At 41.9% G+C, this 26,359-nt stretch overlaps 1 protein-coding gene across 3 annotated transcripts; it reads right to left on the bottom strand.

The window, feature by feature from the left end:
• LOC111979783 (very long chain fatty acid elongase 1) lies at window positions 1-25,939 on the bottom strand. Of its 3 annotated transcripts, none has more exons than XM_024010490.1 (9): window positions 25,720-25,939; window positions 4,157-4,232; window positions 2,729-2,833; window positions 2,401-2,591; window positions 2,164-2,244; window positions 1,931-1,987; window positions 1,664-1,769; window positions 1,026-1,165; window positions 1-864 (listed from the first exon to the last, which is right to left on the bottom strand). In XM_024010490.1, the coding sequence occupies exons 3-9, from the start codon at window positions 2,787-2,789 to the stop codon at window positions 520-522; spliced, it is 981 nt and encodes a 326-aa protein (XP_023866258.1). In that variant the 5' UTR covers window positions 2,790-2,833; window positions 4,157-4,232; window positions 25,720-25,939; the 3' UTR covers window positions 1-519. The 3 variants fall into 3 exon arrangements, with proteins under 3 accessions (XP_023866258.1, XP_023866257.1, XP_023866259.1); XM_024010489.1 differs by lacking the exon at window positions 25,720-25,939 and adding an exon at window positions 4,356-4,482; XM_024010491.1 differs by lacking the exon at window positions 4,157-4,232.
• Window positions 25,940-26,359: the final 420 nt, after the last annotated feature.

The raw sequence follows: 26,359 nt of genomic DNA, 5'->3' as shown, positions 1-26,359 counted from the left end.
TTACTTAAAATGTGTTTTATTTCAAAAAGTTAAATATAAACAGCACCAAAAAACAAAACCATGATGGACATCAATACAAATCCCATCTCTTTGAAAGAGAACTGGGTAAGCCATTTACAAGCATGTTCCAGTCCTTTCAGTGGAAACTACAATATTTTCAAGCAACACAGGAGTCATGCCAGCCAAACAAGAAGTAAAAGTCCAAGAGTGGGCTTTCATTRGTCATTTCAAAACTGGGTTTGAGGTGAATAATAGTGACGATGAATACCTCTTCATACAGTGTGATCTACAGTTAGTAGTTCCCTCAACCACTCAAAAATGAACAGTGTGTCAAGTAGGGCCCAACTGGTAAATCCATTACGCCATTCATATCCCAAAAGCAGTGTAAATAAATATAAAAATATACATTTGAGGAAAGTGATCAGTAGCTAACATGTGAAAGAGTAGCATTGTTTTGGAATCTTTGGCATTTTGGAGGCTCCTTCAGACAGTTATGTTTCCCCGTCCAAAATGACAAAGCTAGACTTCCTTCACTTTGCCTAGTTGGTTATGGCCGTTGACACGGTGCGCTGTTGTCCCATTGCCATTCTCCACTTGTTTGCCGTTGGGCACCCCGGAAATGTTGCCAATGGTAATGCCGTTGGTATGACCATTAGTAACGCCATTCTGCTTGAGCTTCGCCTCCTTGGTTGCTGTTGGCAGCCGTTTACCCTTTATGTAGGCCTGAATCCAGAAGTTAGAGAAGAGTACGAAGAAGAAGGTTCCGTACATCCAGATGAGGTGAATAAACATGGGCACCTGAAAGTCACACTTCTCCATGAAGTAGTATTGAGAGATGTGAAGTGAGATCAGCACAAACTGGATCTAAAGAAGAAATATAAGGGAGAACATATTAATGATGTGTCGTCTGTAGATGGCGCGCGAGTCACCAATTCACAACAGTAACACCGGCAGCTATACACAAATCAATGCTTCTGTTTAACAGTTTTTTCCCCAATTGTACATCATTAAGAAAGAACACCCACCAGCTGGATTGCGGTCATGTACTTCTTCCACCAGAGGTATTTCTGGAAGCGAGGTCCTGCAGCAGACAGGCCGTAGTAGGTGTACATGATGACGTGGACACATGCGTTGACCATGGCATGGAACGAGCTCATTCCCCCTGCTGGAGATTCACAATGACAGGCATATTATTATTATTTTTTTTTTTAATTGACCCTTTATTTAACTAGGCAAGTCAGTTTAGAACAAATTCTTATTTACAATGACGGCCTACACTGGCGAAACCCGGACGATGCTGGGCCAATTGTGCGCCCCCCTACGGGACTCCCAATCATGGCCAGTTGTGATACAGCCTGGATTCAAACCAGGGTGTCTGTAGTGACGCCTCTAAGCACTGAGAAGCAGTGCATTAGACCACTGCGCCACTCGAGAGCCCCATTCAGAGATTCTGAATAGTCACAGGGGCATAACAAAATACATGTTGTTCCTAAATCATTTTGTTAAGCTTCTTATTCCCTGGTAACATTGTAGAATGTTCCTTTTGTGGTTAAAAGGTTTATTGAACAACAACCCTCCCCCCCACAGTTAACTACTCTAAAGTTAAACAGGTTATATGAGCGACTGTAAGCACACTGCATGGGGATGATGAGTTCAAGATTACCAGGAGCGATGGTCATGCCCCACCACCACGTGAAGGGCATGAAGGAGTGATGGAAGACATGAAGAAATGTAATCTGGCTGTGTTTCTTACGCAGAACAAAGAATAACTGCAAAGCAGACAAGAGTTTAAGTTACTCTAAGCAAACAAATTCTAAAATCTCCATGTGTGTCAGAAAGACAAAGTCAGAATTATGCTAATGTCAAACGACAGTTCATGCCCATTTTTTTTATTCACAAACATGTTTTAATAGAAAAAAAACATTCTTACTGTGTCCAGAAGCTCGATGAATTTAGAGAAGTAAAACCACCAAGCCACTCGAACCATCTAACAAAAAGGAGAGAAAAGTACAGAGAATAAATAGATGGCATCAAATAATATCATATGACCTATTAAAATAGCTATGCATGTTTAAATGTATAATATAAAACATTTTAATTGAATGAAAACATGGATGGCATCTCACGAGATGCAAAGCAGATTCTCTGATAAATAAAGCTTACCCTTAGAGCCTGTGGGCTACTGGAGTAGTCACAAAGGTCACATCTCCAGGTAAAGGTGGTGCCCCATCCTGACATCAGGAACTGCAATGGCAAAGCACAGAACTGGCTGTCATATCATACATTCATAAAAGCTGTTAAAATAAATAAAAAATAAAATAAATCGCAACTAGAGTAGTCTGTATTCACAACAAGGTTCTTTGAAGAGCTTAAATTCTGCTGAACAACTGCTTTGCTCACCTCATAGACAAGGAAGGCGTTCAGGAACACCATGCTGAAGTTATAGACGATCATGGCCGTTTTGAGGTGATAGGGCTTGCGGTGTACCATCAGGCGAGGCCCTGCGTACAGCGAGAAGAATACATAGCCCAACAGAATGCTGGTCATCTGGAAGGGGGTCCGCATCAACGGGTAGGGCAACAACCGGTGGTCTGAGGATAAGCAATTTATCAAAGACAACAATACAGGTTACACACATAGCCTGGTACAACACGTTCATCATCTACAAACTGCAAATCATCAAATGTATTTAATTCATAAAAATATGAATTTTAGAGAAWGCACTCACCCGTTCTCTGCAATACATACTCATACAACGACATAATATTGGATCCCAGTTCTAGCAGCATTTTGGATGGCCTCTTTCCTTCTTTATTCAGTTGATCAAAAAACCCTTAAAAAAGACAAAAATACAATTTGGTTGAAAAGACAGTGGGTGGTGATAATAGCAGGTAATGCTTTTATGCCTACATGGAATGCATTGGTGTGTCCTTAAGCTTATAGTACACAGAGACATACGGTAATGAACATAGCAGCCTAGTGTCACACTGCCTCCCCTACTAAACAAACAGAGACAGCTGCACAGGCCCATCATATATCTGAACCGGAGGCTCTGCTTTGATGACTGACTATCTATCTGATAGACAAACAAAACTAAAATAATTCACAACCCTAAAAACCACCACAAAGGGCATTGTAGTTGGTCTGACCATGTATGTCAGTCAATGTCCAATAGATCCTACTGGGATTTTTCACAGGTAAGTAATATTATTTTAACTTTTCTAAGTGTTTTATTCCACTATCAGCCATGGACATAATCCCTAATATTACATCAAATATGTTTTATCTACACAACAGATTGCAAAGGCAAATCTGGGATTATCTGGGATTATCTACACAACAGATTGCAAAGGCAAACAGACACACCAACTCAATTACAACTCAGAATTGCATTTCACTTGTTCAGTGTTGACTTCAGTTTCTAGCAAGAAACAGGGGATAGGTTACATTTTCATCCAGTTGTATACCATAGCTGAATCTGGCATACCAGTCAGTTGTATACCATAGCTGAATCTGGCATACCAGGCAGTTGCAGCCCCACCAGCTTTAACCTACACATAAGGGAATATACTATACAGGCTTTAGCATTGAGTCAACCTTCTAACTACAAGAAAAACTATACTAATAAAATCATCTCACACACCGAGACCCAAGATGGCGGTAGTTTTACAAAGGGCTTGTTCAGCAGCATTTAACATTCCCTTAGCGACTCCTTTGAGACAATGATGTGTTCTCTCAATGACTAACAGATCCAGTCAAACAGGTGAGGTGAACACATCTGAACAGTCAGTATGTGGTATGAGCTCACTAGATAGGAATGGATGAGGGATTGAGAAAAATGACAGAGATGGAGTGGCTTGGAGGTGAGCCGGCAAACCAAACTAAGAGCGAAGGACAAAAAGAGAATGTTGGATATTTTATTTTTTATGTCCTTTCCATACAACGGCAATAAAACCCACTCCACATATAAAAAAGATGGGACAGTGTTATCATATCCACCAAGTAATACAGTTCTAACTACAAGAAAAACCTGTCCTGACAGTTTGTTATAAAAGTAAAAAACTTGAAATAGACACTGCAGTGTTAGATGGAGTATTAGCACTGAGCATTACTGAGAATATACAGTCAGACATTTTTTTGTTAACACAAGACTCACCTATTAAGTTGTCCTCAGTACTGTCCCCAAACCCTCAGGCCTTTAGGCACACAGCCAAGGGCAACAACCAATGATCCTACAATGGGCCAGGCCCAGCAAAACAGAAGAGTCAAAAAGAGAGATTCTCTGAAAAAGTGTAATGATAGTCCCAGAATTTCTTGTTTCTCCCTTGAAGTCCTCAAATGTTGAATCAAAGTACCTTCTAGCCACAGAAAGCTCAGGCAGACTAAGTCAGAGAGAGAGATGTGTACAGCTATGAGGGAAGACAGCTGTGTTAGGACTCATTCAACCCAGATTTAAACCAAAGGCTGAGCACACTACTAAGTGACAACACCCAGCTAGTTTCAGGAACACACCCCGTTTCAACATCTAGACCCACCCTCCCCTAACCACTATGCCTCTCTCTGATTGGTTCAGCAGAAAAAGTGGGATTGGCCATTGGTCATCAGAGCAGGGTTGGGTAGCTGAAGGTAGTGAGGGAGAATCCAGTAGCAACCTCTGCCCAAAATGTATCTGGATTTCACCTGGGATTAAATGCATAGAAATATAATGAATAGAACTTCACTTTAATAGGGACTCCTGTTCTATTCATTCCATTTGGCAAAATCTGGATAGATAACTTTTGAAAACTCTCCAGGGCCCAGTTTGAATGGCCTCTTAAAGAATGGGGACCCATCACATAGTACATCTATATGTAACAAAAACGAACACATCCCTTATAATAATAAGGTTGGATATGAGAGTAAATCATGGGGATGTAATGTGTCCATGTGGCCCTAACTGGCAACAGGCATGGAGGCTAGGCTTAAATTCACGTCAGTCCCACCTACAGTCACAATATGACAGGTTCCACTAACTTCCAGTAGCTCTGGTTCTACCTGTTCCTCAGACACCGAGAACGGGAAATGGCCGTTGTGGTGAAAGAGGGGGCCTTAAAATGTTATCACTCATTCTTACATTGGCATGAATGGCTGACTGGAATTAGAAGAATCTGGGAATGAGCAGAGTGTACAGACAAAAAAGTTCAACAAACACATTGACAACTGTGTCAGTTTACACAGTGCTTTAAGACTTTCCCTGGCGGAAAGCACATGGGGGGGTATACACTGTAAAAGGCCATATACTCTCACCATTACGTGATGATGACCTGGCTGTTTAGACAAGATGACATATAGGAATTAGTCCATATTTCTCTTACTGAGTTACAAAGTTCAAATGTAGGCCTACAGCCAGTGTGTATTTAAGACAAAGGAGAGAATGATGAAGTAGGATGGGGCAAGTGGAGGAGGAAGACGCCACCACATCTAAGTGAAAATATGATAGGATTAGACAGAGAAACAAACCCTAGAAACACCAACCAGACAGGGTTAACCACACATCACAGATTCTTTCAAGATCAAATACACCTCTTCCCTATGGGCTGAGGTTTTGGGCAAATCGCCAACATTCAGAGGGCAATCACTCTCTCATCCCTCTTTTCAGCATCCCTCTAGATGGGGGATTGACTGGACCTGTAGTCCCATACTGGGTGTAGTTGTCAGCCACAATAGGCCATCGAGAACCGGCACTTTCCACTCATTAAAAAAGGTTAAATGTTTTTTTGTTTTTTTTTATCGTTCAAATAGCTCTAAAATTGACATAAGTGGCAAGGATAAGAGAATAAAATGCTTTGAAAATTACATGATGACTTCAGACCCGAGGGTTGCCTATTCCACTGCTGCTGGAATAATAGTGGTCTGGTACGATTTGGCGGGAATATTGTCCCTGCATGCTCTCACGTAAGAGGCGTGGCCCTTTGCCTCTCCCAGGACACAAGACTCAGACAGTCCAGAGATATTTAGAGAAAAGGTGGAGATAGGAATCCCAGTTGCCAATGAATGGAGAAACGTATAAAGCCCCACCCAGCAGACTGTCGACAAATCTTGTTCACGTTGCGTCACGCAATCCCTTCTAAAAGTCAGTGTAGGAGTCGAGAAACCTGCCTATTTTCCTCAAAAGTACGTAATGTCACGATTTCAAAGCTATACAATATTACAGAGAACAAGTTAATCATCTCACATCCCAAAATATATTTGTAATATAGTACTTCTTGTTCCCGTAATTCAGACTAATGGTGGGTTAAGGTAGCACCCAATTGACTCCCATTAACTCTTTGAATAAGGTTACTCCTTGTCCCAGCATCGGCCAGAGCGCACCGTGCGGACCATTGATGACGCATGGACAATGTGCACAATGGGCGTTAATACTTTCCCAATGGAGTTTCCCCATCCCCTCAAAAGTATCTCTGGACAGTCACAACAAACATGGACAACATTATTTATGGCACGGACGGAAGGAAAGTTTCCAAGGACTATGCTGTCAACAGCAGACAGCAAACTATCTGCTAAAAAACGAAGTTTAGCCAGCCAAAAAGGGAGTTGGATGAAGGATGTGGAAAGAGAAGATGGTAGATAAATACTTCGGACCGATGGACCGCATTGTTAGTGCACTCAAACATGGTTACTCAATTCATAGACGCCAACTACCTTTAGTGCATATTGACAATAGTACCTTCTGGCCAGGGACCTTTTGTTAAGAGCCCAAATGCTGAAATTTAACACATTGCTTGCGGTAAGGTTTTGCAAACATAAGGATCTTTCATATCAGCAAAATAAAATAGCTTTCCCACACAGCCATATTTCCATGTTACAGTGCTTATTTACGGGAAACAGACAGACGACAGAGTTGATTACCTGTGCTAATTAGCTATCTGTGTCTCCATACACCTGTGTGTAAACAGAAGACGGACGCCACAAACGTGTTGTCACTGAGAAATACTGTTGATTGCAACTGTGATAAAACAGTGTCCAATAAGTGGATATTTTGCATTTGTGAAATTATTGATGTCATATGAAAGTAGAGGGCTTTACGTTTCTAGAACCATACCACAATTGAGAATCAATTCCCTTTTAAAATTAAGTATTTGGCTGATTTGGCTGCCAGAGCCAATTTGGTTCTAAACAGAACATGTCCTTGGACTAAGAAGTAATGTTAGGCTCCTTTAGTCCATTATTGGGCTGAAACCTGGTAAGCTAAAACTCAAAACTAATGTTAGCGTAGCAACATTTACTAGCTATTCCTATCTGCTATTCGTACCTATCTAGCTAGTCATCTAATGTTAATCGTACTATGTTCCAGCAAAGCGCTACATATTTTTTTACTCGTTGTAGAAAGCTAGCCATGGTAGCCTAACGTTACTTTTGCTGAGTGCCACATGAATTTGCTATTCAGAGTCTGTGGGGATTTGTTTACAAATCATATCTTCATTTCGGCCCATGCAATTTATTTAGCTAGCTTCAGCATTTAGATTTAACCACAGCCATAGAATAGTGGTGTCCGGTCATTCTGAATGGGGGAATAGAACATAGTCGGCAACATGTTGCGTTTATTAGTGTTCCGTGTGGATACTTGCATAGCCAACATGGGGATGTGATTCTGGAAAAACGGATTCAAAATTGAATCCCTCTACATTACTAAAGAGATCACCTCTTCATACATCAACACTTGCAATTCATGGGTTGCACGTTTCATCACCAATATTGTTTTGAATGTTGGTCCCATATTTCATGAGCTGAAATAAAAGATCCCAGAAATGTTCCTTACACACGAAGAGCTTATTTCTCTCAAATTTGGTGCACAAATTGTTTAAATCCCTGTTAGTGAGCATTTTTCCTTTGTCAAGATAATCCAAGCCAGAGAAATGAACGTTAATTTCTCCATCATTTTAGAGAATTTGACAGTTTTTCAAACGACCAGTCTCACAACCGCAGATCACGTGAAACCACGCCAGCCCAGGGCCTCCACATCCGGCTTCTTTACCTACAGATCGTCTGAGACCAATCACCTGGACAGCTGATGAAACTGGGTTTGCACAACCAAATAATTATTGCACAAACTGTCAGAAATCGTCTCAGGGAAGCTCATCTGCGTGCTTGTCGTCCTCACCAGGGTCTTGACCTGACGGCAGTTCGACGTCGTAATCGTCTTTCAACTGTACCGGGCAGATGTCAGGCGTGTTTTGTACCGTGTGGGCAAGTGGTTTGCTGATGTCAACAGAGTGCCCCATGGTGGCGGTGGGGTTATGGTATGGGCAGGCATGAGCTACGGAAAATGAACACAATTGCATTTAAAATCGATGGTAATTTGAATGCACAGAGATACCGTGACGAAATCCTGAGGCCCATTATCATGCCATTCATCCACCGCCATTCATCCACCGCCATCACCTCATGTTTCAGCATGATAATACACAGCCCCATGTCACAAGGATCTGGACACAACTCCTAGAAGCTGAAAATGTTCCAGTTCTTCCATGGCTTGCATTCTCACCAGACATGTCACCCATTGAGCATGTTTGGGGTGCTGTGGATTGATGTGTACGACAGTATGTTCCAGTTCCAGCAACTTCGCACAGCCATTGAAGAGGAGTGGGACAACATTCCACAGGCCACAATCAACAGCCTGATCAACTCTATGTGAAGGAGATGTGTCACGCTGCATGAGGCAAATGGTGGTCACACCAGATACTGGACTGGTTTTCTAATCCACACCACTACTTTTTGATCCACACCCCGTATCTGTGACCAACATATCTGTCTTCCCCGACATGTGAAATCCATAGGTTATGGTGTAATGAATTAACTTAATTCATTTAAGTTGACTGATTTCCTTATATGAACTGTAACTCAGTAACATTTTTGAAATTGTTGCATGTTGTATTTATATTTTTGTTCAGTGTAAAAGTGCTACTATCCTAGGGTGCATGAGGCTGGGGCCTTATTGCTGGCAGTGTTGAATTATAACCACCACAGATCAGCCATACACAACTCAAAATGATGCACGTCACCCTCAACTATTGAGTGTAATATCATATTACTATGAATTGAATGCAAATCAGCATACCATGCAACCAAACTATTGCTCACACAACACAAAATTCCAATGGAAACTTGACTTTCCCTTTAATTAATATTTCATCAAATATATATGTTTCCTTCTTGCAGTCCAGAAAACCATGCATTGAAGACAAAAGAACAACATCTGCACCACAGACCTCCAAAGAGCTGGTTTGGGGGATCCGGCTAACATCTGACCAGGGGATGCCAAGAAGAAGCCTAGGCCTAATAACCAAACCTATGCCAAAGACAGGAGAAGTAATGCCACATTGCACAACATAAATGTCACTCTGATAGGATGGGAAGACTAAACGTTACTGTCACCACGTAACATTTCTAAATGTCAGAAAAACTAGGATGTGAGGTTTAATGATCTATTGTTGTGTATGTGTATACGTTGAATAAAAACTCAACCATTATTTTTATGCAATATATGCCCATATGGCTAGTAATGAATGAACCACTTGTAATTTGCTAAAAATTAAATGTCAATTTTTTTTGGCATACAATATAGCTCAGCATTTTATTCTTTATTTTATAATATTTTTTGCTCATCTTTGTCAAGGGTGCCAATAATTATGGACCTGACTGTAAAAGTTTTTTTTTTTAACCAGAAGCTAAAGCATTTGCTTATTCTTAATTTTTAGGATGGAAATGGTTGACTTTTTCCACATTGTTACGTCACAGCTTTATTCTAAAATTGATTAAATTGTTTTTTCCCCCACCTCAATCTACACACAATACCCGACAATGACAAAGAAAAAACAAGTTTAGAAATTGTAGCAAATGTATAAAAAAAAAACTGAAAAATCACATTTATATAAGTATTCAGAACCTTTACGCAGTACTTTGTTGAAGCACCTTTGGCAGTGTTTACAGCCTCGAGTCTTCTTGGGGATGACACTACAAGCTTAGCACACCTGTATTTGGGAGTTTCTCCCATGCTTCTCTGCAGATCCTCTCAAGCTCTGTCAGCTTGGATGGGGTAAGTCACTGCACAGCTGTTTTCAGGTCTCTCCAGAGATGTTCAAATCGGGTTCAAGTCCAGGCTCTGGCTGGGCCACAAGGATATTCAGAGACTTGTCCCGAAGAAACTGCTGAGTTGTCTTGGCTGTGTGCTTTGGGTCGTTGTCCTGTTGGAAGGTGAACCGTCACCCCAGTCTGAGGTCCTGAACGCTCTGGAGCAGGTTTTCATCAAGTATCTCGGTACTTTGCTCCGTTCATCTTTCCCTCAATCCTGACTAGTCTCCCAGTCCCTGCCGCTGAAAAACATCCCCACAGCATGATGCTGCCACCAGCATGGTTCGCTTGGCATTTAGGCCAGTTCAATCTTGGTTTCATCAGACCAGAGAATCTTGTTTCTCATGGTCTGAGGGTCCTTTAGGTGCCTTTTGGCAAACTCCAAGCGGGCTGTCATTCGACATTGACTGAGGAGTGGCTTCCGTCTGGCCACTACCATAAAGGCTTGATTGTGGAGTGCTGCAGAGATGGTTGTCCTTCTAGAGTAAGATCAGTCTGGAGATGTGGTAGTCTTTGGGAAGGATCATAGGATTCTTCAGTTCCGTAGGCATAGCAGCTTTGCTTAACCTTCCTCCCACTCTYAGAATGCCATTGTCAACAATTGGATCAAGTCTACAGATTGAGCCGCTTCCCTTGGCACATTGTCTTCCTTTGACAACGAGTGCAATTTCTTGTTTAAAATGCTGTCTTTCCTCAATTATGATCTTTTCTGCTTCATCTAGGTCATCCACAGACAGACTTTCTTTTCCAAATGTCAGTTTGAACTTGTCAATTTGTTCCTTCAGTGAGTTTGTTAAACTCTGATCTGATCCTGGATCCGTTTGTGTGAGAACTTTCCTTTTCTGGCTTAACTGTAGAAGTAGTATCTTCAGTTTAAGCATCCAGGCAACTGTTTTCTTCAAGCTGTTCCATGTCGAATAGTACTCCGTTTGCTGGTCGGACTCCTTTCTTCCACACTTGTACTGTTCACGATGACGTCTTTTCTCACCTCTGGATCATCCGGAGGGATGGAGCCAAGCTCCTCTGGGACTTTCAACCATTATGTTTCTGTTTTCTCCAGGAATTCTGGTCATTTGAGCCATCTCTGAGTTCAGGAAAGTTTAAACATGTAACCCTCGAGGCATTGTTGACTGGGTTGTGTTTGGAGTTCAAATACCTCCACTGTACTGCTTTCGATAGGGTTGCTGTGATCTGTGACCCATTAGCCACAAAGGTATGGAATCTCTTGGTATCATTGCGGATGTATTTTAGCACAGACTGGCTGTCTGTCCAGAAAGTGGAGTCCTCGAGTTCAATCTGGAGCTCCAACCTTAACATCCTGTCCACTCGCACCACCAATGTTGCTGCAGCAAGTTCTAGTCTGGGGATCATCATCTGCTTGAGTGGAGTCACCCTTGATTTCCCAAGCATGAATGCAATGTGGACCTTTTGCATACCGTTTGTGAACCTAAGGTAACTTGCCGTGCAATAATTTTGTTCACTTCAGTCACTGAAGTGATGCAGCTCTGTGGTCTTGACCAAAGTTCACAGGCATCATGCACCTGTCAATCTGGAATCTGGACATTTATTCAAGCTCTGAGAGCCATCTCTTCCATGAAAGAGTGTTCGTCGGGGATTGACTTCGTCAAAAAAGAGAGGGAGAGAGCACAGAGAGAACAAAGGACTTCACTTGGCCAAACTCCTAAATCCCCAAAATGGGAGAATTAAACAAATTCTAAATTTGAGAATGGTCCGTGGACACTTAAGGGATAGTTTTGACGAGTGTGTTTCATTTGGTGATCTCATGAAGGACAGGAAACACACTTAGTGTACATTTTCCAGCTGTCATGTTTACATCTAAATATTGGGAAAATAATGTGATTAAACATGAAACTATTTGTGAAAAGATGTAATGTGATAACCTTCTAAATGAGTATGGATTTTCATATAAAGATCAACTAGTCAGTGGCCACGCCCCCGTGAGCCGAGGGTAGGTGCCTGGTCTCTTAACTTCGAATGTTTGTTCTTAAAGGTTTTTCAGTGTTGCAATCTGCCACTACAGCTACTGCTGTTTAAGGTTTGCTGCTGTTTTGGTTTTTAAAAACCTTTTGTTGGACAGGGAATCTTGAACATCTCCATACAACAGATCCTGCAATATCCTGTTTGTCCATGAACGTCACACGGTCACTGAACTGGGCCCTCAGGTGGCTTCTCTAAAATATCACATGCTGTAGAGCTCAATTTTTCACTTAGTTTGTAGAGAAGTTTTGACATTATCAACTTTATGCTGGAGGGAAGATTAAGCTCTTCCATGTTCTCAAGGTCTTGCATAGCGTTTTAGCAACCTATAAGATGGTGGCTAGGCACCCAGTCCCTTTCCATCATCCGGTTTGATGTTTGCCCAGTTAAACTTTTTCCATGTAAGCAGTGGTGACTGATTTCATTGCCAAAAGTATTCCTTTAACAACCTCAGCATAGCCTCTTCTGGCTTCCATATGCAGACAACTGCAGACCAGATCCTTGGGCTGACCAGAGGTGTACTGTTCCAGGTAATAGAGCCTATCCTGGTGGCTGCTCATCTTATCTTCTATGCCATGCTCAAAACCACGCATAAATGGCCTAAAGTTTAGAGGTTCACCATTAAACATAGGTATCTCCCTAACAGAGAGTGTGGCCTGTTTGTACTGTAGTACAAGGTGTTCAGCAATTTCATTCGGCCTTTGCATGACAGTAGAGGAGGTTATCATGGCTGGTATTATGGCTGATACCCACAGGGTTGATTCTGTTGATTGCTAGACCTTACTGTTGGCTGCTGAAGGGTGTGGGTTATGACTGTTTTCTGAATGGGTTTTCATGGCTTTGTTGTCTGTTGTAAAACCCTTTGTAGTTGGGTCTTTGGAACTACAACCAATCCTGCAAACTCAACAGGTGATGGTTCAGGTTCCTCAAAGACCTTGGGATCCTGGTTCTCAAAATAGGAGTTAATTTTATATTTTTTTGCTTAGTAAGTGGGCTGCCATGGCATGGGATTGAGAAGTTGACTCAAAACTCACCAAGACCTTCAGTCTGGCATTATATGCTGCCATTTCCATATCCATTCTAACATTCAGTTGAGCTTTCTCCAGTTCCAATGCATGCTTGTCCTGTAATGATGCTTGGCGAGCGAGTAGTGCTGCTCTCTGCCTCAGCTTTTAGGCATGCGGAGGACGATGCAGCCCTTACATGCTGACCAGACCGGACACGTCGCGTGCGTCGCAAAATAAATTTAAAACCCATGTTATTCAATTACTGCACCACACCGCTTGCGCGCGCCAACGAGCGTCTGCGACACCAAGGGCTAAAATAGATGTTGTTCCTATTTCTGACGCAGATCGCGCTGCAAGTCCTGCCTCTCCCATCTCCTCATTGTTTATGGAAGCAGGTATCCCACGTGCATCTCATTGGTTTATAAGCAGGTACCCACGTGCCATCTCCTCATTGGTTATACCACGTGGGTGATAGAAAGACTAAACTGTTTTGCAGGTAGTCGTGGTAATACAATGAAAGTTTAGATGCGATCACCATATAATTTAAAACGATGAAAAAGCCTGGAAGGAGAGAGATGACTAGAAACGATTCGGTTGGCCGTTTTATATGTGGATTAATTGTCGGAGTAGAGATCCTTGTCCATTTCAGGTAAAATAACAACTCAATGTTTATATCCCAGGACAAATTAGCTAGCAACAGCAAGCTAGCTAAACAGGACAAATTAACGTTAGCTAGCAAGTACAAGCTAACTAGCTAAAATACCATACATGTTTAATGCTTTTCGACACTGTCCCCAAATTAATGTCATTGGTTTAGAGTTTGTTTTGATATTTTAACCTGCGTGTCATGATTGCGTTTGGTGTGGGGGGGCAAAATACATTTATGCACGATGGCGCACGCGCGCAGCCGGTTTGGCAAGGTGTAGAGAATACTTGGTTTTACTGATATTTGACACATTGGAAATGCCGTCTTGTGATTCAATTTGCGTTTGTGGCTCCACTTCAGCATTTTCCCACCTTTTTCAGGCAATGTTCGTAAGTCCTCATTCTTGGTTGATAATAGTTAATGCTCTCCTGTCACTTTTCTTCTTCGTGACTAGCTCTAGCACAGATTCATGAGCATTCTTAAAGTCATTGAGAACAACAAATGCTTCAAGACCCTCATTCACAGTTTGCCTCACCGGGTGCATAGTGAACTTTAATGCGCCTCTGTCCTCTCCAGTGCAGTCTCATTTGGGTTTTCATCCGCCATCATTCACTTTTAATTCACTCAATTTACAATGGCACAGTTGTTGATTTCATTGTTAAACGCAATGCCCCTTTAGACCTCTTTCAATGCTTTAAAATACATTCATTCGTTTCAGCACATTGACCAATTGGCATTTTAGATGTGTTCAACCTTTCATTCCATTATAGGTGTTGTCCCCTTTATTTAAAACACCCAGGATCTTTAGATCCTTWAGTTGCGTTCCATTGATGCATTGCATTTCCACGTTAGGCCTAATATTAGACATTTGATGAGGCTACATTGTGCATAGGATCTCAGTGTTTCCCAAAATTCTTAATTGTTTTCACAGCGCTGTGTTTTGATTTCCATTCCCAAGTTTATCAAACATTCCAATAAGAAACACATTTGCGCTTCCATAATATTCTTTATCTAACGATTGCATTGAACAGGGCAGCTCATTCATTCGCAATGGTTACTCACGGCGGGCGAATTCTAGGCGTTCAAATCCTTCAAAGCGAGCTGTCCATATGATCCAAATGCAATGGTGGGTAGAACCATATCCAGCGTGTGTCCGTAGCGGAGCTTTCCTTCAGATAGTAATCCTTCTTTACCAGTTGACCATAGCTACTGTCCAAGCCTGAAGCAGGGTTGTTTCGGACACATACAGTCCACATTCGAAGTTCCCAGATGGCAAAAACATAAACGACTACCTTATGCACACAAATGTAAAGGGCTGAACATATAAATATATGGATGAGCGATGGCCGTGCGGCATAGGCAAGATGCAGYAGATGGTGTAGAATACAGTATATACATATGAGAGGAGTAATGTAGGATATATGTAGACATTATTAAAGTGCCATTAATTGAAGTGACTAGTGATACCTTTATTAAATCCATTTATTAAAGTGGCCAGCGATTCGAGTCTGTCTGTATGTTGGCAGCAGCCTCTCTATGTTAGTGGTGGCTGTTTAACAGTCTGATGGCCTTGAGATAGCTGTTTTTCAGTCTCTCGGTTCTTTGCCTTGATGCACCTGTATTGACCTTGCCTTCTGGGTGATAGCAGGGTGAACAAGCAGTGGCTCGGKTGGTTGTTGTCCTTGATTATCTTTTTGGCCTTCCTGTGACATTGGGTGCTGTAGGTGTCTGGGAGGGCAGGTATTTTGCCCCCGGTGATGCGTTGTGCAGACCGCACCACCGTCTGGAGAGCCTTGCAGTTGTGGGTGGAGCAGTTGCCGTACCAGGCGGTGATACAGCCCAACAGGATGCTCTTGATTGTGCATCGGTAAAAATGTCTTCAGCCTCCTGAGGTTGAAGAGGCACTGTTGCGCCTTCTTCACCCCGATGTCTGTGTGGGTGGACCATTTCAGTTTGTCCGTGATGTGTACGCCGATGAACTTAAAACTTTCCACCTTCACTACTGTCCCATCGATGTGGATAGGAAGGTGCTCCCTCTGCTGTTTCCTGAAGTCCATGATCATCTCCTTTGTTTTGTTGACRTTGAGTGTGAGGTMATTTTCCTAACACCACACTCCGAGGGCCCTCACGTCCTCCCTGTAGGCCGTCTCGTCGTCGTTGGTAATCAAGCCTACCACTGTAGTGTCTGCAAACTTGATGATGGAGTTGGAGGTGTGCATGGCCACGCAGTCATGGATGAACAGGAAGTACAGAAGAGGGCTGAGAACGCNCACTGTAGTGTCTGCAAACTTGATGATGGAGTTGGAGGTGTGCATGGCCACGCAGTCATGGATGAACAGGAAGTACAGAAGAGGGCTGAGAACGCACCCTTGTGGGGCCCCAGTGTTCAGCGGGGGGGAGATGTTTCCTACCCTCACCACCTGGGGGCGGCCCGTCAGAAAGTCCAGGACCCAGTTGCACAGGGCGGGGTCGAGCTTAATGACGAGTTTGGAGGGTACTATGGTGTTAAATGTTGAGCTGTAGTCAATGAACAGCATTATTACATAGGTATTCCTCTTGTCCAGATGGGATAGGCTAGTGTTATGGCAATTGTATCATCTGTGGACCTATTGGGGCTGTAAGCAAATTGGAGTGGGTCTAGGGTATCAGGTAGGGTGGAGGTGATATGATCCTTGACTAGTCTCAAAGCACTTCATGATGACAGAAGAGAATGAGATCCAGGGAAATGGTGTATTCTTCTTAGATCTAACAAAAATGATTCTCCAAATCAACTTAAAGCATAGATTACTTGACATGAAAAACACATATGGCCTGTTTGTATGCATTTATGTATGCTCAAAAGACTATACCACTCCAGCATCTAGCTAGCACGCTGACTGCAGGAACGTACACCAGAGCTGTTGCCAATTTAATGTTCCTTTCTCTACTATAAGCCACCTCCAACGTTGATTTTGAGAATATGGCAGTACGTCCAACCGGCGTTACAACCGCAGACCAAGCTGTATGGAATCATGTGGGTGAGTGGTTTGCTGATATCAACATTGTGAACAGAGTGCCCCATGGTGGCAGTGGGGTTATGTTATGGGCAGGCATAAGCTGCCCATAACAAACACAATTGCATTTTATGTATGGCAATTTGAATGCACAGAAATATCTTGAAGAGATCCCGAGGCCCATTTTGAGGCCGATTTTCTTTTATGGTACCTGTGACCAACAGATGCATATCTGGCACAGCGGTCTAAGGGATTGCATCTCAGTGCTAGAGGCATCACTACAGACCCTCATTCAATTCCAGGCTGTATCACAACCGTCCGTGAATGGGAGTCCCATAGGGCGGCGCACAATTGGCCCAGCATCGTTAGGGTTTGGCCGGGGTAGGCCACCATTGTAAATAAGAATGTGTTAACTGACTTGCCCAGTTAAATAAAGGTTAATTAAATTAAAAATATGTATGCCCAGTCATGTGAAATCCATAGATTAGAGCCTAATTTATTTATTTAAATTGACTGATTTCCTCAAATTAACTGTAACTCAGTAAAATCAATGAAATTGTTGTATGTTGCGTTTATATTTTTGCTTAGTGTGTTTGATATATATATATATATATATAAAACATACACTCAAAAGTTTGCACACCTACTCATTCAAGGGTTTGTCTTTATTTAAAGCCTTATTCTAAAATTGATTAAATCGTTTCCCCCCCATCAATGACAAAGCAAAAACAGGTTTAGAAATGTTTGCTAATTTATTACAATTAGCAAACTGAAATATCAGATTGATATAAGTAAATTGCTATGAGACTCAATTGAGCTCAGGTGCATCCTGTTTCCATTGATCATCCTTGGAGTCCACCTGTGGTAAATTCAATTGATTGGATATGATTTGGAAAGGCACACACCTGTCTATAAAAAGGTCCCACAGTTGACAGTGAATGTCAGAGCAAAAACCAAGCCATGAGATCGAAGAAATTGTCCGTAGAGCCCCGAGACAGGATTGTGTCAAGGCACAGATCTGGGGAAGGGTACCACAATATTTCTGCAGCATTGAAGGTCACCAAGAACCAAGAACACAGTGGCCTCCATCATTCTTAAATGGAAGCGGTTTTGAACCACCAAGACTCTTCCTACAACTGGCCAAACTGAGCAATCGGGGGAGAAAGGCCTTGGTCAGGGAGGTGACCAAGAACCCGATGGTCACTAACAGGGCTCCTCTGTTGAGAGGGGAGAATCTTCCAGAAGGACAACCATCTCTGCAGCACTACACCAATCAGGCCTTTATGGTAGAGTGGCCAGATGGAAGCCACTCCTCAGTAAAAAGCACATGACAGCCTACTTGGAGTTTGCCAAAAGGCATCTAAAGGACTCTCAGACCACGGGAAACAAGACTCTGGTCTGATGAAACCAAGATTGACCTCTTTGGCCTGAATGCCAAGCGTCATGTCTGGAGGAAACCTGGCACCATCCCTACGATGAAGCATGGTGGCAGCATCATGCTGTGGGAATGTTTTTCAGTGGGAGAGACTAGTCAGGATCGAGGGAAAGATGAACGGATCAAAGTACTGTGAGATCCTTGATGAAAACCTGATCTAGAGCACTCAGGACTTCAGACTGGGGAGAATGTTCACCTTCCAACAGGACAGCAACCGTAAGCACACCGCCAAGACAATGCAGGAGTGGCTTTGGGACAAGTCTCTCAATGTCCTTAAGTGGTCCAGCCAGAGTCCGGATTTGAACCCAATCGAACATCACTGGAGAGACCTGAAAATTGCTGTGCTGCTCCTCATCCAACCTGACAGAGCTTGAGAGGATATGCAGAGAAGAATGGGAGAAACTCCCGAAATACAGATGTGCCAAGCTTGTAGTGTCATACGCAAGAAGACTCAAGGCTGTAATCGCTGCCAAAAGGTGCTTCAACAAAGTACTGAGTAAAGGGTCTGATTACTTATGTAAATGTGATATCAGTTTTTAATTTATAAATTTGCAAACATTTCTAAAAACCTGTTTCCTTTATGGGGTATTGTGTGTAGATTGAGGGGGATGAACTATTTAATTCATTTTAGAATAAGGCTGTAAATAACAATGTGGTACAAGTCAAGGGGTCTGAATACTTTCTGAATGCACTGTTTATACACTGATACTACAAATATTCTAACTAACAGAACAGTAAATTAGATCACCTAAATGAAAATAAGTGGTTTGCTGGGTGAAAAGCTTGAGTCTTGTAAGAGCTGAACTCTCCAACCTCTGCCCTGCCTTAGCCTACAAAATAGTTTGAGTAATTACATCCCATTATTCGAGTCTGAACATTCTACGAGGGGAATGACAAACTGTAAAATGGTTGTCAGTGTAACAGAGAAGCAAAATACAAAACTTCTCCCATCAGATTGGACAGTAAGTCACCCATTTCTCATTGTTGTGAAATTAGGCAACAAGACTGACCGTCTGGACCTTGTGACTAGACAGAAAAATGGTTAGCTCCTCAGTCACTGGTTTATACCCACACAACAGAAGTGTGTGAAGGAGACAAAGACGTATAGAGCCGYATTAAATGTTCGTCACATGGGTATGTTTTTTGTATCTACGGGTTATTGTCCAGCTTCATTGCTAACGAATGGACAATGTCCACTGGCTGGTTTGGCCCTACAAAACCAAAGCCCCCCCGATGGGAGAGCATAATATACAAGGAAATTCTCAAAGCTGCTAATGTGAACCGTGACGATCTTGTACCTAGCCGGTGGCAGTGGCAGTGCTGGCAACACTAGCTGCAGTAACCCATGGGCAGGGTGTCACACTCGGACATTCAGAGAGGGGGCATATTATTGTGGCCCTGGTGGCACAAAATCAAAAGTCTGACTGCACAGAGATGCTTGGGATATATGGTCAAATCGGGGGACCGCGTGTGGGTGTTTCAGGGGAAAGGGGTATATCTGATATCCATCACCTAGGCAAAAATGGGGAGATTTGATTAACCATTGTCAAATGGTTGTCAAATCTCCCAATTTTTTTTAAATATTTTGCTAAATTTTGCATCCCTTCTCATACAGCTACAACTGTATATGCATTTGTAAATCAAGGTCTTTCTTGAGTTGGGCTCTGAGATGGAACAACTGTTGAGCATCTGAGTGTATGGTTGTTTGTTGGGGAAAGGGGTTGAGTGTGTATGCATCCCACAACTGTTGCTTGGGAGTAAAGATGTTAGGGACAATATAGGATGAATCACAATAATTGTTTGGTGAAAAAGAAATTTTTGTAATGGCAATACTGGTAAGAGGTCCTTTGCATAAACTACTTACATTACAAATATTCATTGTTAAAATAAATTAAAAAGCAGGATTTTTTTTATATATATCATTTTTTTTAAATAGTTGTATATAATACACATCGAGGTGAGGGCGATGGAAATGCTTTTGGGGGCTGATCTGCTTCTTTTCTGTGGGTGGCACTGTGTGCTCTTGTCGAAGGATGGGTCCCGTTCTCTCAGGGGCCATGGGATCTGGGGGGATTATAATACGGTTTTAAATAAGTCTACGGACCGTAAAGGAAATCACACTACAAACTATCACCCTCATGCACTTAAGGAAATCATGAATGTCATGGACATATTGGATTTAGTGGATATATGTAGGCTTAAATATCCTGACCTAGTGAGATATACATCGTGGAGGCTAAATCAAGCTAGTCGTCTTGACAAAGTAATCATTCTCTCTGGCACCAAAAGTTTTTTTTTTTAAGTGTCGATGGGGACAGAATAAGGTCGGACCATCACATAATTGGCATACAGTGCCTTGCAAAAGTATTCATCCTCCTTGGCATTTTTCCTATTTTGTTGCATTACAACCTGTTATTTAAATKGATTTTTATTTGGATTTCATGTAATGGACATACACAAAATAGTCCAAATTGGTGACGTGAAATGAAAAACATTACTTGTTWAAAAAAAAATCTTACAAATAAAAAAAACTGAAAAGTGGTGTGTGCATATGTATTCACCCCCTTTGCTATGAAGCCCCTAAATAACATCTGGTGCAACCAATTACCTTCAGAAGTCACATAATTAGTTAAATAAAGTCCACCTGTGTGCAATCAAAGTGTCACATGATCTCAGTATATATATATATACTGAGATATATATATACTGAGATATATATATATACTCTATATATAGAACAGATGTGTATATATATATATATATATACACATCTGTTCTGAAAGGCCCCAGAGTCTGCAACACCACTAAGCAAGGGGCACCACCAAGTAAGTGGCACCATGAAGACCAAAGAGCTCTCCAAACAGGTCAGGGACAAAGTTGTGGAGAAGTACAGATCAAGATTGGGTTATAAAGAAAATATCCACAACTTTGAACATCCCACAGAGCACCATTAAATCCATTATTTAAAAAATTGAAAGAATATGCCACCACAATAAACCTGCCAAGAGAGGGCCGCCCACCAAAACTCCCAGACCAGGCAAGGAGGGCATTAATCTGAGGCAACAAAGAGACCAAAGATAACCCTGAAGGAGCTGCAAAGCTCCACAGCGGACATTGGAATATCTGTCCATAGGACCACTAAGCTGTACACTCCACAGAGTTGGGCTTTAAAGAAGACTGGCCAAAAAAAGCCATTGCTTAATTAAAGATAAAAGCAAACACATTTGGTGTTCGCCAAAAGGCATGTGGGAGACTCCCCAAACATATGGAAGAAGGTATTCTGGTCAGATGAGACAAAAACAAACTATGTCTGGCACAAACCCAACMCCTCTCAACACCCCGAGAACACCCTCCCCACAGTGAAGCGTGGTGGCAGCATCATGCTGTGGGTATGTTTTTCCATCGGCAGGGACTGGGAAACTGGTCAGAATTGAAGGAATGATGGATGGAGCTAAATACAGGTAAATTCTTGAGGGAAACCTGTTTTCAGTCTCCCAAAGATTTGAGACTGGGATGGAGGTTCACCTTCCAGCAGGGCAATGACCCTAAGCATACTGCTAAAGCAACACATGAGGGGTTTAAGGAGAAACATTTAAATGTCTTAGAATGGCCTAGTCAAACCCCAGACCTCAATCATTTGAGAATCTGTGGTATGACTTCAAGATTGCTGTACACCAGCGGAACACATCTAACTTGAAGGAGCTGGAGCAGTTTTTCCTTGAAGAATGGCCAAAAATCCCAGTGGCTAGATGTGCCAACCTCAGAGACATACCGCAAGCCACTGTATTATAAACTCAGCAAAAAAAGAAACATCCCTTTTTCAGGACCCTGTCTTTCAAAGATAATTCGTAAAAATCCAAATGACTTCAAGGATCTTCATTGTAAAGGGTTTAAACACTGTTTCCCACGTTAAGACAAGTTTTACAGACGGTAGGCAATTAAGGTCACAGTTATGAAAACTTAGGACACTAAAGAGGCCTTTCTACTGACTCCAAAAGAAAGATGCCCAGGGGCACTGCTCATCTGCAGATGTGGCCAGGGCAATAAATTGCAATGTCGTAACTGTGAGACTTCGAAGAGGGCGCTACAGAGAGACAGGACGGACAGCTGATCGTCCCCGTAGCTGCAGACCACACTTAACAACACCTGCACAGGATCGGTACATCCGAAAATCACACCTGCGGGACAGGTACAGGATGGCAACAACTGCCCGAGTTACACCAGGAACGCACAGTCCCTCCATCAGTGCTCAGACTGTCCGCAATAGGCTGAGAGGCTGGACAGGGCTTGTAGGCCTGTTGTAAGGCAGGTCCTCACCAGACATCACCGGCAACAATGTCGCCTATGCTCTTCACTGACGAGTCGCGGTTTTGGCTCACCAGGGGTGATGGTCGTAATCACGTTTATCGTCGAAGGAATGAGTGTTACACCGAGGCCTGTACTCTGGAGAGGGATCGATTTGGAGGTGGAGGGTCCGTCATGGTCTGGGGCGGTGTGTAACAGCATCATCGGACTGAGCTTGTTGTCATTGCAGGCAATCTCAACGCTGTGCGTTACAGGGAAGATATCCTCCTCCCTCATGTGGTACCCTTCCTGCAGGCTCATCCTGACATGACCCTCCAGCATGACAATGCCACCAGTCATACTGCTCGTTCTGTGCAGTCATATTCAGGTCCTGATTGGTCAACAAGCTTATTTGACATGTCAAATAGTGTTATTTGACGTACATCTTTGTTGACATGCAAAGACCCAAACAGCATTCCATTGAAATCCTGGTTGAGAATGAAACGACTGAACAAATGAACAACGAAAGAGCACAGCAAGTAAGTGAAAGAAATAGGTTTTGATTTTGTTTTACTGGTAATGGGGACATACATAAATGCCAACAAAATAACTTTTTGGTGAGTGTGGTGTGTGTAACCTATATTTAACTAGGCAAGTCAGTTAAGAATAAATTCTTATTTACAATGATGGCCTACTCCGGACGACGCTGGGCCAATTGTGGACCGCCCTATGGGACTCGCAATCACGGCCGGATGTGATTCAGCCTGGATTCGAACCAGGGACTGTAGTGACACCTCTTGCACTGAGATGCAGTGTCTTAGACTGCCGCGTCCATGTGTGTGTGTTAACTATTTAACTGTACTAGAATGCTTAAAAGGCCGCAAAATGTTTAATATCGGTCCCAAAAAATTTTGGCAAAGAAAACAATCAGATATCGGTATCAGCCAAAAATGTAATATCGGTGCATCACTAGTTTATACCCACACAACAGAAGTGTGTGAAGGAGACAAAGACATATAGAGCCGTATTAAATGTTATTCCCCATGGGCATGTTTTTTTGTTGGTATCTACGGGTTATTGTCCAGCTTCATTGCTAAAGAATGGACAATGTCCACTCGACTAGCCATATGCTCTCAATCATGTCTGTTAGAAAACGTATTCCAATGTCTCACATTCTGAATATGTCACTCACTGCTAATGTAGACAGTTCTTTAAGTTGATTTAGATGTAAACGTCTGCTAAATGATCATGTCGACAGGACAGACCATCTGAATACTCTGGGCTTCTGGGGTAAAGGTTACATATTTAGGAGCGGGTTAAAGTAACTGTCCAGTGTTTCCAGCTTTCTATGGAATATTAAGTATCATTAATTACAATAAGAGTGAAATACTTTTCCTTCCAAATTTGTTTAATTAAGTATGTTAAAAAACACCTTTTGTGTGTTGGTATGGTGTGGGAGTACGAACAGCAGAATGCTGTGGGCGTATACTGGTCATTACGCATGTTCATGCAAGTAGAATGCAGATTGGCCAGCTCAGCCAATGAGCCAACATGACATTCTGAAATGGCAAGCATTTTTAAACGTTCTGTTTGAGAGTTTTTGAATAGCTTTTTCTCCAATTCATGTTTTGGCCACAAATACAAGTATAGGACGAGTCAACAACATTATTTGGGTATGAGTTAATAACAGAATATGAACTTTTAAAAAGTGAGATTTTCACTGAACACTAACGGAGAGAGCAGAAGTAAGTTACCCAACAACTCAAGTCTCCTCATCCCCAAACTTCCCTTTCTACTTACACTAACCAGTTTCCATCCACAGTTTTTATGCAAGTAAAGTCATACAATTTTTAAAAAACRAATCATGACAGCTATGATGGAAAAAGGTACTGTCGGTACAATTTTATAAATGCCAACAGAATTTGTTCATTCGACATGGTGGAAAACCACGCAGTTTATTAGGTTACAGATTAAATAAATGATGATAAACTTCACAGGGTGGTGAAAGTGCATGGTGATATTGATGCTCCTTTCCAGTAAATATTGAGGGTCTTATTCTGGTAACATGATGATCGATGCTTGACTGCCATTTGACAAACAAAATTAGCAGATTTTAGAATATTCGCATGATAATCTATCGGCAATTGGATGGAAATCTAGCTAGTGACACAGTTGGAATCCTTGGATTGTGTTTCATGTCTTGTTGCCTACATGTCAGGTTGGATTTGATTTATGAGGGATAGAACATAGTTTGTCTTGGAAAAACTGCTACACTATCTCAGGGTTGCTGTTGGTTGTAGTTTCATTTCTACGAGAGTCAATATAACATTGAATTTAGGCCTAGATTAGTGTGAAATTTCTACTTGGTAATGTGTTCATGTCATGCGTGTGCAGAATTTCATTCGTTTCATAGGGGGAATTCCATGATGATAGAATTACGATGAGACTCAGATTTTTCACTTTGAACTCTATGCTACACAAAACCCATTGATTTCTACATTTAACAAACCATACAACTATGCAAAAGGACTACTTTTAACAATTTACACAGAACATTTTACAAAAACATTTAATTGAAGAACGGTGCGGATGCAAAGTCAGTACTTTGTATCTGCACTGTTCTTCAATTATTTTAGTTGTATGGTTTGTTAAACTTTGAAATCAATGGATTTTGTTAGGAATACAGTTTAATGTGAAAAATCTGAATCTTGGCGAAATTCCGTTACCCTGAAGTTGTCCATAGGCCACTGTGTACCAGCGCCACAACATACTCAGGGACCTAAAAGGAAAAGACAAGACTTAAGACTAAAAATGTAGATCTCTCTACGATACAAGTCAATAGAATAGCATTGTTGATTGACAAATCTGCTTTGATAAACTTGATCTGGTGGTCATGTTTTACTTATTTTAGACAAATGGCATAGGCATTTCCTTATCTTTGCTGATAGTAAAGTCAAATTCCATGCATGACTAAGTCACACACTTATTTTTTGTGGTGCGGCAAAACCACTTTCTGCATTTCACAACCTGGGCGACATTGCAATTCTAATGACGTTGGCAAACCATCACAATAGCTAACGTTACTGGTGAAAGCGTAGCTTTAGCGTCAGCACATCCAACCTTAATATTAACCTTTTTTATAAAGATAAACACCTTAGACCAAATACCTTGAAGTAGTTAAAGTTCGTTTCAAATGATACATGTGTGTTCAAGGTACACCACAGCTTTCCCCCCGCATGCACTCACCTGAGGTTTTGTAGGCTGTGTATGTGAACTCGCTCCAGGGTTGCGGTGCAGAAGCCCTGGCCAAGCCCCATTAATTGGCCCGCAGTGAACTTTTCTAATTATTTCTTGGTAATTGTCAAACTTTTTTTCGACACTGAAACGCTCGAGCTGTCACTGCGCGCTTAGGTCAAACTGAAGGGTGTGTAGCCTACATCACAATCCCTCCTCTGACCAGAAGGTTATGCTGTGTACCACGTGTTGCTCCCTTCATATGCCTTCCATTTCTAGTATAAGCGTGCCAGGTTAATGGATTATATAAGGTTATCATGGAATTGTAATAGAAGTAACATTTAAATAATCAAGATTCAATGTTTGATATAGGTGTTAAATACTATACGTTTGGTCAATGATGCTTGTACAAATGTCCCAGAATGTAGATTTGTTCTCTACCTCAAATATCTTAAAAGTAGATCCTAATCAGTTATTAAATGGTTTGTTTACCTATACAGTTAGTGGTCATTGTGTATTGCCCCCCACATTGCTCCTCAGCCAATTTATAGCCAATCACCAGGGAGAACAGAGGAAAATGTCCAAGGTTTTGCATGTCATCAGTGTTGGGTTGATCTGCTTTCAGGTTGAGGGAACTGATTATTGACAGTGA

Source organism: Salvelinus sp. IW2-2015, linkage group LG19 (assembly GCF_002910315.2).
Source record: "Salvelinus sp. IW2-2015 linkage group LG19, ASM291031v2, whole genome shotgun sequence".
NCBI lineage: Eukaryota > Metazoa > Chordata > Actinopteri > Salmoniformes > Salmonidae > Salvelinus > Salvelinus sp. IW2-2015.
This window is presented reverse-complemented; position numbering and strand designations above follow the sequence as displayed.